This window comes from Embiotoca jacksoni, unplaced genomic scaffold (assembly GCF_022577435.1).
Source record: "Embiotoca jacksoni isolate LCO1_2020_lvr unplaced genomic scaffold, fEmbJac1.0.p SCAF_16, whole genome shotgun sequence".
Taxonomy (NCBI): domain Eukaryota; kingdom Metazoa; phylum Chordata; class Actinopteri; family Embiotocidae; genus Embiotoca; species Embiotoca jacksoni.
In genome coordinates, this window is record NW_027185296.1 from 10,618,891 (window position 1) to 10,634,435 (window position 15,545).

The 15,545-nt window shown below is 42.1% G+C and overlaps 2 protein-coding genes across 18 annotated transcripts in view; both read right to left on the reverse strand.

Moving 5' to 3' along the window:
- Nucleotides 1-54: 54 nt before the first annotated feature.
- On the reverse strand, nt 55-6,907 carry scly (selenocysteine lyase). 3 transcript variants are annotated; one of them, XM_069150886.1, is made up of 13 exons: nt 6,373-6,907; nt 6,071-6,169; nt 5,799-5,908; nt 5,519-5,619; nt 5,229-5,406; nt 4,959-5,086; nt 3,759-3,914; nt 3,565-3,671; nt 3,430-3,466; nt 1,214-1,297; nt 1,005-1,104; nt 769-844; nt 55-666 (listed from the first exon to the last, which is right to left on the reverse strand). In XM_069150886.1, coding segments are annotated over exons 1-13 (1,332 nt in total). In that variant the 5' UTR covers nt 6,375-6,907; the 3' UTR covers nt 55-512. The 3 variants fall into 3 exon arrangements, with proteins under 3 accessions (XP_069006987.1, XP_069006988.1, XP_069006989.1); XM_069150888.1 differs by having other exon boundaries at nt 56-666; nt 6,819-6,907; XM_069150887.1 differs by having other exon boundaries at nt 6,071-6,907.
- Nucleotides 6,908-7,777: 870 nt separating this feature from the next.
- kif1aa (kinesin family member 1Aa) overlaps nt 7,778-15,545 on the reverse strand; it is a 39,805-nt gene continuing 32,037 nt past the window's right edge. For 10 of the 15 annotated variants that reach the window (XM_069150899.1, XM_069150894.1, XM_069150890.1 and 7 more), the window contains 11 exons: nt 14,683-14,797; nt 14,430-14,563; nt 14,277-14,338; nt 14,052-14,197; nt 12,888-13,076; nt 12,624-12,695; nt 12,403-12,524; nt 12,073-12,216; nt 11,792-11,984; nt 11,027-11,145; nt 7,778-10,927 (listed from right to left, as the gene is read on the reverse strand). In XM_069150899.1, coding sequence (XP_069007000.1) covers nt 10,885-10,927; nt 11,027-11,145; nt 11,792-11,984; nt 12,073-12,216; nt 12,403-12,524; nt 12,624-12,695; nt 12,888-13,076; nt 14,052-14,197; nt 14,277-14,338; nt 14,430-14,563; nt 14,683-14,797 — 1,339 coding nt within the window. In that variant the 3' untranslated portion in view covers nt 7,778-10,884. Of the gene's footprint in view, nt 10,928-11,026; nt 11,146-11,791; nt 11,985-12,072; nt 12,217-12,402; nt 12,525-12,623; nt 12,696-12,887; nt 13,077-14,051; nt 14,198-14,276; nt 14,339-14,429; nt 14,564-14,682; nt 14,798-15,258; nt 15,283-15,545 lie in introns of all 15 variants that reach the window. The other 5 variants (XM_069150898.1, XM_069150891.1, XM_069150889.1 and 2 more) reach the window with 1 other exon arrangement.

Consider the following 15,545-nt stretch of genomic DNA (forward strand, 5'->3'; position numbering starts at 1 on the left):
TCTCTCTTTGTGTGGCACTGACCATATGTTGGCACGCGCACCTACGCTTCACTGGAGATGGGGGAGCTGAGGCAGCACGGAAACTTAAGTAATGGGAGAAGTCAGAGCCAAGACATTCTGGATTACAACAAGTGTTACTTTTTACAACTATTTTCAAAATTAATCGGAGTGGGGATGACTGAACAGCGGGTACATATGTGGGCTATTATATTTAAAAAAAATACTACTTAAAAAAATACTTTATGGTAGAGAAAATATTAAAAATGTATGTAAATATTTTATTACAATAACACTCATACATGTCTCCCAGAGTCCAATTAGCTGATTAGCTACTCACATGACGTGATGGAAGCTGAGTGCATTCGTGTCTCCATAACATCACCCATCCGGGCCTTTTATTATTTATATGAAATATTTTATCCATTTTACATGATAAGTTAATGTAACAATAAAACACACGGTGCATGTTTACTTCTGCACATCCATAAACTTGACCGTGCAGATGAGAGCCATCAGTTCATGTCTTCCAGCAGCTGCACCGTCTCCCTCAGGTCCTCCACGACTGCATCCACATCTGCTCTGCTCGTCGCCCTGCCCACGCTCAACCGCAACGCGTTCGCCGCCACCTCCGAGGGGACGCCGCAGCTCAGCAGGATGTGGGACGGCCTGGCGGACATGTGCAGCGCAGTGCAGGGGGAGTTACATAACTGCAAAAACAATAAGGTGTGCGGACAAAAGCGCAACAGGTGAAAAGAGGGACTGTTTTACCTGTTTCCACTGTCTGAGTGGCAGGCGGCGCCGACGCTGGCCAGCAGCCTCCTGCAGGTGGACAATACCCTCCAGCCTGCAGCGGCAGAGAGAGGGATTAATCATTCAGAGCCTTTGTAGTTTACAAACAGGTCATGAACTGCCTCTGACAAGCATTGGTGTAGGGTTAGAGGACACTGTTTGGACTCGCGGGCCAAAACAGACATAGGACGGAGACGGACGAGTCATGACGTCACCTTGTAATGCCGGGCCCAGGATGGACACGTTACACGTATTAGGGAGGATGTCGCAGCCGGGGTAGTGGCTGTTGAAGTGGATCTTGTCTTGGAAGACGGCCTGAGGACGGAAACACACGCATGATGGTAAAATCCCTGGTAACTACAATTTAAAACTGCCTTATGGTTATCATGTTGTATTATTTAATATCTGATGGAAAACATTTTACCTGCAGTCGTTCTTCCAGGTAAAGTTTCGTACTTCGCATATGACTCTCATAATCTGACAGATTAGAGGTCACCAGTTCTGCAGCCTAAAACACACACATAAATCAGTAACTATAAAGTTAATTTAGGTGTTTAAATGAACTTTTTGACAGAAATGTTGCAGTTGCACTTACTGAGCACTTTATTAGGAACCTTTACACCTGCTTTTTCATGTGGCAGCAGAGCAGTGCATAAAATCCTGCAGTTACGGTCAGGAGCTTCACTTTATGTTCAACATCAGAATGGAAATTTGGTGACTTTGATTGTTGTTGCCAGATAAGCTGCTCTGACTATTTTTTGAAACTGCTGACCTCCTGGGATTTTTACAAACAAGAGTTCACTCCAAATAGTGTGAAAAACAAACAAGAAAAAGTCAAAAACAAGCAAAAATAGCCTGAACATGTATGAAACACTAGAGGGCTTTTAATTGGAAACAGATACAGGAAGTGACATCATTTAGCCAACCAATGGTGCAACTGTACCACTCAGTAACTCTCGGATAACCAGTCTTTACAACTGTGGTGAGGAGAAAAGCGTCTCACAATGGACGACATGTGAAACAGGAGGATGAGCTACAACACCAGAAGACTCGTCAGCCAAGAACAGAAGTCTGACAAGAACCGGACCGTTGAAAACTGGACATCAGAGCCTGGTCTGTTGAATCTCCATTTTCTGCTGAGGCTGCAGATCAGAACTTGGTATCACCATCACAAATCCATGAGCCTTACCTGACCTGTGACACCAGTCCGGGCTCGTGGTGCTGTCGTGGTGTCGGGGATGTGTTCTTTGCCCTTTGGACCCCTTAATACTTTCTCTGCCTAAACTCAACACCACCACCAAAAGACTAAAAATCACCGTGATTTTGGTGAACATTAAACATGATCTGCTTTGTAGAAGAACCATTAATCACAGGCTTGTGTGCTGCATAACAAAATAATATCGGGTGTTCCTCTTATTTTTCTCAATCCACTGCAGTTTTAATCAAAGTAATAGAAAATATCTAACTGGAAAATAACGACTTAACTACCACTACTAAGATGACTTTTTAAAAATGATTTGGGTGAAAATTAAACTAATAAGTCAACCTGTTATAAAGGATTTAATAAGGTGTAACTAATGATTTTATTAATGTTTCATGAATAATTTACTAAAGCGTCATAGAGCCGTTTAAATCAGTTAGTAAAACTTGAAGCCTGTCTAAAAGACATAAAGGCCTGGATGACCAAAAACTTCCTGCTTCTAAATTCAGACAAAACGGAAGTTATTGTACTTGGTCCTAAACACCTCAGAAACTCTTTCTGTAATCACTTAGTTACTCGAGATGTGAGAAAAACTGTGAGGAACCTTGGAATCATATTTGATGAGGATTTGTCCTTTAGACACCATATAAAGCAAATCTCCAGAACTGCCTTCTTTCATCGACGTAATATTAATAAAATCAGGAAAATCCTTCTTCAGCGTGATGCAGAAAAACTCATTCATGCGTTTGTTACTTCTGGGCTAGATTATTGTAATTCCTTGCTGTTAGGATGTCCAAATTACTCATTAAAACCCTGCAGCTGATCCAAAATGCTGCAGCAAGAGTACTGACGGGATTTAGCAAGAGAGATCATATTTCTCCAGTTTTAGCTTCTCTTCACTGGCTTCCTGTGAAATCAAGAATAGAATTTAAAATTCTCTTGATGACTTACAAAGCCCTACATGACCAGGCTCCATCATATCTTAGAGATCTTATAGAACCATATAATCCTAGCAGAGCACTTCTCTCTCAGTACGCTGGTCTGCTTGTGGTTCCAAGAGTTTCCAGAAGTAGAATGGGAGGCAGAGCCTCCAGTTTTCAGGCTCATCTCCTGTGGAACCAACCAGCTCCCAGCTGTGTTCAAGGAGCAGAAACCCTCTCTAGCTTTAAGATTAGACTCAAAACGTTCCTTTTTGATAAAGCCTATACTTAGGGCTGGCTCGGGTAGACCTGAACCAACACTTAGTTATGTTGTTATAGGCCGAGGCTGCTCGTTACATGCTGAGCTTCTTTTCTTTCCTCCTACTCTTTAACTGACTCATACCTCACCATCCTTTTCTGCTTTCAAACTGCTCTGACAGGAAATAAATCAGGGGAAAATAATCCACCTTTGTAGTCACAACTTCAGAAACACACGTTGTATGTGGGGTAGAAACATACCTTTCCCAGACCAGCGATCATTGGCGTGTTTTCAGTGCTGTAATACCGAGAAAGAGAGAAAATAGACAATTATATTTAGATCTGAAGCTCTCTGATGACGCCAGTGCTTCATGAACACTCTTAACGCTTCATTACCCTGGTCTGAAGTTCCTCTCCTGACCTCCTCCGAACAGCATGGGGTGCAGTGGTGTCCTCGCTCCGGGGCCGTTCACATACAGAGCACCGATCCGAGGGGCATAGAACTGGAGATGTGATAAGAGCCTCTCGATTACATTTTCTGCCTCGTCTTTAACTGCTCTTAAGATATTTCTACGCGACAGATTCCCCACCTTGTGTCCCACTATGGTGAGGTAATCCACTCCCAGTTCCCGGGCGTCCACTCGGACTTTCCCCAGAGCCTGAGCAGCGTCGGTGTGGAGCAGGATCCGGAGCCGCTCGCGCTGCTTGTTGAGAGATTTCACTCTTTGGCAGATCTGTTGGACTGGCTGACAACAAGAGGATGTTTCAGCACACGGGGATCACAGAGTATACTGTACAATACACAGTGACTGTACTGTACACAGAGCTGCATACAAACCGGTCAACTGCATTGAAGAATTTATAAACAGAACATGGAGTTGTACATCAGCTAATGTAACCGTACGGAACCGAGAAGGAAATAACGGATAGCTTCTCACAATCAGCATCAGTTCCTGCTTTGAAAACAGACATAAACCCCCTTTTTCCACCTACGTGGTGCCGGTGCCAGTTTCTAATCTAGAACCAGTTTCATGCATTTCCACCTAAAAGAGACTGTTGCCGGTGTCAAGAATCTCGCACCGTCACGGCTCCACCAAACTATTGGTCCAACAGCTGAAACGACTGCCGTCAGCGGCTGAGAGGCTTCAGGAGGAAGAGTAGAATTCGCAATTGGTCGGAATTGCAGTCAAATGAGGCGTTCAGGGACACGCAGAAATTCTACTGTTAAATATTCAATAGCTTTGAAAATGATACTAAACCAGATTTTCTAATCAACACGTTATTCTAATAATTGGCTTCATACTTTGTTTTATGTCTTACTGTGAAATTCAAAGGAAGTTTAAATTACAGAGAAACTGAGCATTTTTCAGAAAAGTCATTGTATAAATTGACTGCAGTGTCAAAATGCAGTTGGAGCAGAGTCCACTAGCAATTATAAACTTTATTTAAATATCACACCTTTTCAGTCTTTAAACAGTGCATGTCCTATCAGTCCCTACAGATCCTCCTACTGAAGTTCCTTTACAGAATTTATGGGGAATATGTTTAATGGAGACTACAGTCACTTCTCATTTTCATGAAATTTTTATAACCTAGCCGAGTCCCAGGTCCAAACTATTTATTACATGATGTCGTAACGGTTTCCAAAAGGCACCAGCACCGTCCTAAAACAAAAGAGGGTTTTAGTCTAACATATTTTAAGATAATAAAAGTCAAATTGATCTATTAATAGCACTATAAAAACATTTTCAGGTGGACACGGAGGAGGCTGACGGGCTGTCTCTTCCTACCATGATGACTCCTGTCTCGTTGTTGGCCAGCATGATAGAAATGAGACAAGTGTTGGGACGCACCGCAGCCATGATGTCCTCCACCTCGACGCGGGCCGTCACCTTCGACACGGGCACAAATGTCACGTCTGTAACAAAACAAGTTGAGATACACAGTTAATATAAGGAAGCTACGTTGGCTTAGTTGCCCTTAGTAAAGCCATTGTTTTCTCCCCCCAAAAATCTCCTCCTGGTCTAAATCAGTGAAAGCTGTACAGGAAGGCCTCCGACCTGCCTCTCCGTCCATCTGTAAGTGCTCAGCTGCGAGTTTCACAGAGTCATGTTCCACGTTAGAGGTGATAATGTGAGGCAGGCCGGTGCGTCCGGTCTGCCGTCCTTCACCTCGTTCCGCAGCCCTGCAGGTTTTCCTGAAGTGCTCTACGGCCGTGTGCAGCACCAGGTTATTGGCCTGAAACACAGTTGCGTGCATGAAAGTGCAAATTGCGTACGAAATCTTTTTTACAACACAACACTACTAATATTGTTGTAGGTTTTCAAAAGCAGAAGGGAGCAGCGGTTACCTCTGTTCCACCGGAAGTGAAAACGATGTCCTCGGCTTTACCTCCGACCATTCTTGCCACGTTCTGTCTGGACTGATTGATGACAGCTTTGGCTTTAGCACCTACAAATACAAACGATGTCCACACAAGTGTTGTTTGAATCCAACATTGTTGACTGTTGGACCGTGAGAGCCATTAGCCCTCAGACACCAGACGAGTTTCATCTGCACACACTGCATGCTTTGCATTTCCTGCTCCAATTAATAACAGTACAATGATGAAGGGATGAAGTGTTTCTCACCTGCTATGTAGTTGCTGCTGGGGTTTCCCCAGGCATCCTGCAGGGCCTCAGAAATGGCCTGAATCACCTCTGGCTCCAGAGGGGTAGTAGCATTGTAATCCATGTAGATCCTGCATTGTATATAAACGCATTTGGTGTATTGCGCTATGTCTACATATTATAGTACATGAAAAAAACAAAAACATGAATGGCATTTACGATCAACAATCGATCAACCGATGCTGCATCCACGCTGCTCATTTGACAGATGAAATGTGACCGAATCTCCGTACCTGTCCACGTTCATCTCTGAATAGTGATGGAAGGTGTGGTCAGTGAAGGTGTGACCCGTTACCAAGGGGACGTCATCACCTTTGTGGGCCATGATACTCCTTAAGGAAAAATAAGATGACTATCAGGATGTCTGTTTAGATCAATTACAGTCAGGTGAAAAAACAGCAGTCAGTCCTGAGTCCACTGGATTCGTGATCAGACAGAGAGGCTTGTGTTGTTTGAGCTGGTCACACGTTTCCACAGCAGTGAGAGGAACTGAAAGTAAAACAGTGATGGGCCGGTTCCGGTGTCAGCTACTTACATCAATAATGACTATTCTCATCATGGTTTTATGTCATAATGCGTTATTGAGAATCACGTGCGCGGAGAGTTATGACACGCTGGAAGCCAACAATTAGTGTTGACGTGGTCCAGCGTGTCCTCGGTGTCTTCCTCTCCATCCGGGCTGTCACGTATCAACTCGGCCAGCCGGCAGCTTCCTGGTACCGACCACACGGACCGATCATTCACAAGTTCTAACCGTGACATGAAACCGGTGCAGAGACGTCGTCTGCCAGCTCACAGCTGACCGAGCGGACGCTGACTTACTGCAGAAAACACGTGGGAACACCTGCTGGCTCCAGTTCAAGCTGGCTTGTTTAGCGGACTATATTCGCCACTGAGATTACATTTCAAGTGCTTTCAGGTTGAGTGTGAGTCTGAGTCCGTGTGAGACGGCCGGCTGACGGTCTCGGCTCGCTGTCTGACCTTGTAAATTGATGTGAAGATGTCCAGAAGGGATTTACTGCTGTACGTGTCAATCATCAGCTCGCTTCCCGGTCGTTGTTTCTTCTTTTTTTTTTTTTTCTTTTTTTTCTTTTTTTTTTTTTTTAAGAGAACTTTATTGAACAAGATGTACATTTACAGTGTATACAAGCAACGTGGAAATAATAGGACAGTAGAATAACAAATAATAAAAGTTAAAGATAAATAAATATAGATGGATTTAAATACCTAAATTCCCTTGATGCAAAGATATCATAGGAGAAAAAGACATAAAAATAGCATATTATTCTTCTTCAAGAATTTCCTCATACAGTAGGACAGTTTTGTTGCTTCTCTCAGTATTAATCCGTTTGAGAGTCTTAAACATAATCTTTAAATTCACTCAAAAATCCGGTGAAGTTGGGGGAGATTTTACATTTACATTTGTGAGTGAAAATTTTGCCATAGAGAATTAATAAATGTATAATGAACTAAAAATTGTGATTTTCATTTTTAAAATATGTGATACAATTTTTACATTCCATTTTAATATTTACATTTATTTTACCCATTACATAATATTCCATTCTAGACTTCTTGGTTTGAAAGATCATGAAAGTCAGGAATTTTATAACGTCAAAGAATTTGACAGACCGTGTTTTAGAGTCTCATACATGAGGATTTTGAACGTTTATAATAAACAGTAACGCTTTAGAAACATTCCTAAAATGCGGTCATTGATGTGGACATGGCAACCTGCTGCCATGACAACAACTAGGAAACTAAACTGCAATTCAGAGAATGTAAAAACATCCTCGGTCTGCTTTTATCAGACAGCCTACTAAAATAAAAGTTATGCCGTCCAGCAGCTGATATATCAAATATCTGGCCAGAACTCAGCTCATGTATTTGTTTATAGTTTTCCATGATAAATACGTGATCGGTCAAAGAAGAGGAGCCCATTTCTTTGTGTTGCATAATTTCCATGTTTATTTAATATATGACAATGTGTTTAGTGTACACAAACATTTGACGCTAAACTCCAACACTCAGAGACACTGACTGAACTATTGCCCATTTCAGATTTTGTAAATGGGTGCAACTTTATAATACACTGTTCACAGCAATCATGTTTATATACAATGCAAAATCATTTGAAGAGGAAAAAGAAGAAGAAAAGAAATGTAACAGTGCAGAAAAAAATAAAGATCAGATGTGAAAGCACGAAAATGTAAATGATATTCTTTCAAAGGGGAGGGTTTAGAAAAAGTAGATCTTGTTAGAGCGATGACGGTGAAGATATTGAAATAAGAGTGGAAGTGTGACAGCAAAGTAACCTACAGCATTACTCTGTACAAGATGCAATGCCTAACTGGGCCGTAGTGAACCATCGTCCTCCCATACATTAGCGGACAGATTATTACAGGAATGTCCTACAACCTCCGTATGGTTCCCGGATGGTAACCGACCTACAATCAGTAAGGAACCACGACGTGAAGTCAACACGGCCGTTTCAGCAGAATAAGTATTTTCAAATATCAACGTACATTCAGAGTGAACTTCACGTGACTGCACCAACAAAACTTTGGTTGGCTCAAATGTGATGCACATGAAAAGACCCGATGAAAACAAGGAAGAATCTCAACATAGAGCCCACTTTTTTTTTTTTTTTTTTGACATAGCGGATTTTAAAGGAAATGAGATGAGACACAAATGAGTGTTTGAGACAGTGTAATGTACAGTACAGCATGGTGCTCCCTCAATGATGATGCTAGAACTGGATAAAATACATAAAGTCTCTGACAAGAAAGTTTTTGATCATAACATTAATCAACCAATTGTTACACAACAAACAAAAGATTTGAACAGACTCGAGTCTTTTAATTTTTGATTCGATTTCTTTGTCCACACGTGGTGCTGTAAGAAGTTTCGACTGGATCACTTCAAAATATGCCCACAACACAGAATACTTTTCAAATCTCAGGAAATATGCTGATTATTAGGTATTGTATGGATTACATCAGCAGCAAAAAATAAAAACATACTGAACTGGTGTCACATTTGAATCCCTTGCTAAAGTGCACTGTGTCATTAGATGGAGAATAAATCCTATTTGTACAGCTGTAGTGCTTTGAGATGCGGTCCTTTCATACGTGTAACTTTCCCGTCGGTCACTGAGCGTGCTCTGTAGGCTGGCTGACCTGAGGCGTGCTCATCCATCCAACTTCACACAACAACTCACAAACTGTATCTGTCAATCTGAGCAGGTTCATTAAGCTTCAACGACATGCACAGTAGCATTTTCATCCCAGATTAATTGAAGGGATTAAAACAAGAGGAGGAGTACATTTTTTCAGTTTTGTCAACAGGACTGATTTTTTTTCATTCGAAGCGATCTCTAACAAATCGAGCCGTATATGCTTGCTGACAATCCTGAGATATGTTAAAGGAGGTTCTTCATTGTATGAACATTAAGTATGCTTTGTGTTATGGAAATTCCACACTTTATGGCATCTGATTGCCATATTAGAAATGTAACATTACCATAAATGAAACCTTTTGTCTGAGTATGAAAGTGATAATGATAAAAAAGCAGGAAGGTGATGGTATGATCTGCAGACACTTCCAGAACAGTATTTTAGCAGCATGAAGGATGTAGTTTCAAAGCAACAGAGGCATACTTGTACAGTATGACTGAAAAGAGAGGCACTACATTTAATCAATATACATATCATTCAGAAAACCAGCTTCCTGTTCTGTACTGTGAAGAGAAGTTTATACTTTTAGATTTAACAAGGTAGCTCTGTGTAGCTGAGCGGACAGACCACCTTAATGTTACCTACCTAGCAATGTCCTGACCTTTTTAGACGCAAGTTAGTGGGGTTAAAGGTCAAAGGTGCGACTATCCTAATCTTAAAGGGGACTGTAGTATTCAAGTAATGTTCAGAGCAGAGAAACCAGCCAATGTTCATTATTAAGTTATGAAATTATTTCAGTAGAATTAACTGCGCGGGGACAAGGTTGTATTATTCAAATATTTAAGGAACTCATTAAAAAGTGCAGTGTGCAGAAATTGCACTGTACTACTACTTTAGAAATATAAATGTCTTTGTAAATAAATACATGCAGAAATAAATAATAAAACTGTTAAATATCTAAATATATCACATTTGAAAACAAATAAAACGCAGGTCGAGAAGGAGATCAAACTGGGAGAGTTAATGCCATGATATTTGTTTACTTACTGTACCCTTCAGTGCTCCTACAAGTAGCTAAAGTGACATGGGTTTAACCAAAAAGCCACGAGAACATGAAGTTTACGATGATATGCCGTTCCCTCGCCCGGCTGTGTGTGCTAAGGTTTCGAAGAAGTTTTCAGAAGAGGAGGCAGATTATTCACTGTCAGGATTTAATAGACCAGAAAGAAGAGAGAAATATTCTAAAGAGAGACGCTCGACTGTTGTTGTTTTTTTTAATTATTTTAGCGTGTATTTTCTTGCTGTATGCAAACCAGTTTAAACACCGTATATATAGCTGTAGAGTAGAGTAGAGAAGAATCTGCATGTTTTTCTATTTACTGATGCAAATGTAGCGGTGTGATCCTCACTGACACGTCCGCTCTATGTAAAGACACGTGTCACTGCATTTTTTTTTTAAATTTTTTTTTTAAGGAATAAATGTATAAGGCTCAATGTGTCACTGACAACAACTACAGTACATTACCATACGTATGTAATCTGACATAAGAAACTGTTGCTACTCCCTCCATTTTTCTTCAACCCTCCAGCTATGAATAAACTCCGGTACAGTACGGTGACGGATCTTTGAGGAGTTTCTTCAGACTAAGAGACTCACACCGCAGCAAAGGCCTGACACGAGATGGGCTCTTTACAGTGGGTGCTGAGGACACTAGTGATAAACTGAAAACGTACAGGGGAGAGATGGTTGTTGGTGACTGTGGTGGTGGGAACGGGGCTCAGCACAAGGAACGGGTTAAGGACAAGGATCTATTTACATCTGAAGTCTTTACGTTCATCTTTCGCTCATGAGATTTGTTCAGAGTCTCGTTTCACATCCTCATCTGTCCAGCTCGTCTTCTCGACAGCTTTGACCTGAGAGGGCAGGCGAGAAGGTGAATATCAAATACACAGCTTTTTATTTTTTTTTGACTTACGTCTATGGAAGTATTTTTGTGTACAAAGACGGCTCACCTGATCGTTCCAGCGAGGAGAGGATTGAACGCGTACAGCCAGTCGTGCATCTCCTTGTCGTTGGTGGCTTGGAGTAATATCCCACGATGTTCTGTACACACGGCGAATGTGTTTGGGGTCTGTTGAAAGAGACACAAAAGTTTATTACAGCAGTCCAGGCGTCGTATTCACAAAGATTCCTCGGAATAAAAGTTCCTACCAGTCAAGTGTTGTGACGTTTTCTAAGAAGTAGGTCTTTATATAAAAGGAATTCACAAACATCTTAACTCTTAAGAGAGCAGAGAAAACTGCCAAAATACAGCGAGGTAAGAGAAATATCCTTCAATGAATGACGGCACATTAAAAGCGCCACAGATGATATCGTGCAGGGATGATGTTTGCGGTCGATGTCATTTGAGACGCTCACTTCTCCCACTCAACACAAGCACAAGATATTTGGTGACCTGAAAAATGACTTGAATCTGTTACAATCTTCATCAGCAGTGATCACACAAACAAAAACACATTTTCACAGCCTCATTTTGGCACACAGTTATATCATACCTACAACAGGGTCAACCACGCCTCCTCGCTTAGATTAGGGTTTCTGTCCTTTCCTTGCTCAGTGTTGCTCTGAGATGTTTCCCAAATCACTCTCCAAGCTAAACCTTTTCAGGATAAATAAAGAGCTCTCTGAGAGGATTCTAAGAATGTTTGTGAAAACGGCCCCTGATGTTTTAATGTGGGAGCGAGAAAAGGGAGTTTGGAGTTTGTTTGGTCACCAACCTTCAACATTGCCTGCTGGTCCTCGCTGTACTCCACCTGGGCCAAGGACAGATTGAGAATGGCCCGCTCCACAGTGTCTCTCTCCGTGTTGTAGATGTAGACGTATGGCCGCCGCACAACAACGTAGCGCTTCACCCATCCGTTGGTGTGTGGCTCCAAGAAATGTATGTAACCCTTCTTTGACACAATGGGGCTGAAAAATACAGACAAACATGTAGAGAGAAGATCGTCTTTGCAGCTCAAAGTGATGAAACCTTTTGGAGTTGTTGCTGCAGACTCACCTGACTCTGATCTCCTGGATGTCGGGGACGTATTTGCGGGCCCGAAGTTTGGTGTCTGAGGCTCCATTCACGGCCTTCTTGGCCTCGGCATCCTGCTGTGTCTCCGGACCGGGGCTGACGGCTCGAGAGCGAGGCGCGGGAGGTCTGGAGTACAAAAAAAAAAGAGGTTTTAAACTCGGGTAACAAAGCAGCTCCTGACACTGTGGGAGGCCAAATGACTTAACAAGTTCAAAACCACACACGACAAAGGTTACAGCGGCTACCAGGGATAACAATTAATGCATCACAGCGTAAACAACACATTGTACATACATAAGTCTTTGGACTGACCTTAATTCAGCGTTGCTATAGCAGCCCTCAACCAGTGAGGGGCATGTTGAGGAGGGTGTGATTGTGTTGAGAGCAGAGATTGAAGTGGAGTCTCTTAGCATTGTGACAGACATCTCAGAGATCTGTAATACACACAAACACACAGGTGCATGCTGGATAAGCAAACAGCAGTCAGATTTCCTTCATGTATATGTTTAGGTGGGAGTCTTTTAAAGCACTACCTTGCTTTCACTGGCGCTGACACACACATGACTGTATTCTCTGTTAAAGGAGTGAGTGAGCAGCCGCAAACACTGTGTGGGAAAAAGGAGACATCTTAAAGTGTCCGTTTAGACGGTTGGACACAAAAAAGTAATATCTGCAATATCATAAAAACCAAAGCACTGCTAGTGCATTTCTAATTGACAGGAATGTGCAGTATATATGAAAGGCAACTCTTCTCTGGCAACAAAATGTCACGTAATCCCAAACTAACGATGACTGACCTTGGCGGCGAGCTCCCTCTGCCTCTCGGTGGTGATCTCAGAACCAGAACCGACGTCCTGGTCTCCCTCAGGTGGTTGAGGAGACTCACTCAGCTCCTCCGTCACACAGGACTGAAGGCACTCCTGGCCCATCAGCAGGGTGGACTCCAGTTTCTCCCTCAGCAGGAGGTAATGTTTGGTTTTCTCCACCTGAGAATAGGGACCAACATCACAGTCACTGACAACAGAACACATCCTTCTTTTAAACCTAGAGAAAGTTGTCTTTTGGAAATATTAGACAAAAACTGTTTATTTGACTAATAGTCTAGTCTGGTTTGCCACAGAAGGACAATACAATAAAATAAATCTTAATATTTTTAAGATAGTGGGAGGCAGTGAGTTGGGCCATCTGGTAGACTATAGCTCTTTATTCTAATTTTACTAATTGTAATTAATTGTGGTAACAAAGTTCAGATTGTCCACTGACCTGTGGAGTTCTTCAAGGGTCGATGCTGGGTCCTTTTTAACGCTCCCTTTATATGTGCACTTAAACAGACATTTCCCTGTCTCTATTAATGCCACACCACTGATGTCTATTTTCATGTATTTGTGAAAACATTTTGTTACTATAGAGTCCTCTTATTATATTTAGGTAACGTGAGAAAATGAAAGCAGAACCTGTGTGCAGGATTATAATTACTTCATAATTGTGCTGCAGGGTTCCTGAGACTTCCCAGCATTCAGATTTGATCATCTCGTATTTTCTCAAGAGTTTTCCTTTGATAATCTTTTAATGGTTGGAAAAATCCTAGTAAATGCTCTATGAAGTAAATAATTACTTATTTATTGGACATATGAGAATGGCTGGTAACTGTGGGATAAACACAGCAGGCACATCCATTTGGCTTCAAAGCCTTCTATATAAACACACTTAGAGAAACCACATTAGTATAAATGAGTGGATTGTATATTAAATGTTCAGTAAATTCTATGCTGAATCCAATTAACCATTGTGGACCAATGACTGTATATCTGTACTCATTTACAGATTTGAAGCCAATTGTCATTAAATATCTGATTTTGAGGCATGTGCTTGGCTACATGTAGGTTCAACCAATGAGGGACGGTGACCTCTGTCCTGATGTGTTGATAAAACTAAGTGACTTAGTAACATGAGCATCCTACATCTTGGAGGAGGCTGAGCTTCTCCAGCTCCCACTGGTGGTCCAGAATGAGGCTGTCACTACGTGGCCTCCATCCAGCCAGGTTCTCCTCCCCACGGACGTACGCCACTGAGGTGTCCAGCACCCGCCTGCGTCTCCTCTGCATCCCTGGAGGTGGACGGGTGTGATATTAGACATGTTGCAAGGGGGAGCTTCATGGCTAAAGGTAATTTTTCTGGACTCTCACCTGGGCTTCCTGCATCTGCCAGGTGACATAAGCTGACCTCATAAACTCCAGTTATACGGTTTCTAGAAAAAGAAGAAAGAGAGGGCTCTTTATCATTTTAATACTCAACTTTATATGAACAGAAAGAATACAGGAGCTTAATAGTGCTCTCACCCATCTGCTGCTCTCAGGCTCCCAGTACCAAAAAGGTTGCGGATTGAACGGGACGCTGAAAGCTTTGTGTCCCGGGAGTAGAACACCATGCAGATATCTTTGGTTATGACTGCCGGCTGCGTGCAGTTCTCCATCTGCAATTGATAAACGACGAGCGATTTCCAACATTGTTCCTCCAGAGTAACTCGCACGCCACCTCCGATACTGTAAGAAAATTTGTATGCCTCTTATGAATGCCGGCACTGTACTGTACCTCCAAGTAAGCCGAGAGGGTCATGTAGATCTTCTCCCCGTACGGAGTGACTCGGTTTAGGAGCAGGGAGTTGTGCATGGAGCTGTCCCAGGCAGCCTCGAAACGGTAGAAAGTCCTGGAGAGGTGCAAGAAGAATTTAAGTTCTTCTACCAAAACAAAGAGCTGTCAGATAAACTCATGCTGAAGTCAATTTAAGTTATTATATGAACATAAAAATCAGGATACATTTAAACAAAATTTCAATAATAATAAAAGAAAACACAGTAACAAATGCACTAAAATTTGACTCGACACATTGAGAAGATATCATGATTAATAAACAAGTTACCAATAACATTGCATAATAATTAGACGTTGTAAATGTATGTCTCTAGTTCTCAATAAAATAATAGTGCTGATAGAAATATTTTGCATGCAACAGGCTGACTGAGTTGATGCTCTGCTTTGTACAAAACACCACAGAGAAGCAAAGAGAGCTGAGATGACAATTAGTACAGAAAAAAAGGAAGTGGGGACGGGGTTGGCGGGGGGGATGAGGGTCAGCCAGACAGAATGAGGGACAGGGCAGTGAAATACCTATGGTCAACTCCCAAGGAAATGCTGTGAGAAAGAAGAAATCAGCAACAGAATAGAGAGTGAGAGTCAGGAAGTATGTTGGCGGTTGTGCGCTTGTGTGGCTGGGATGGTGTTTGCTCCTTTTTCACACTGATACCTCATTGTGCAAACACTGCCATGGATAGTACAGCTCACCCGTCAGAGACCACTGAGAGAACCAGTGGACGGCGCTGATCTGCTCAAATACCAGTACATGACCATTCCTCAAGCAAAACAATGCCGCTCTCTGTTGCACAAATAATTTAGTC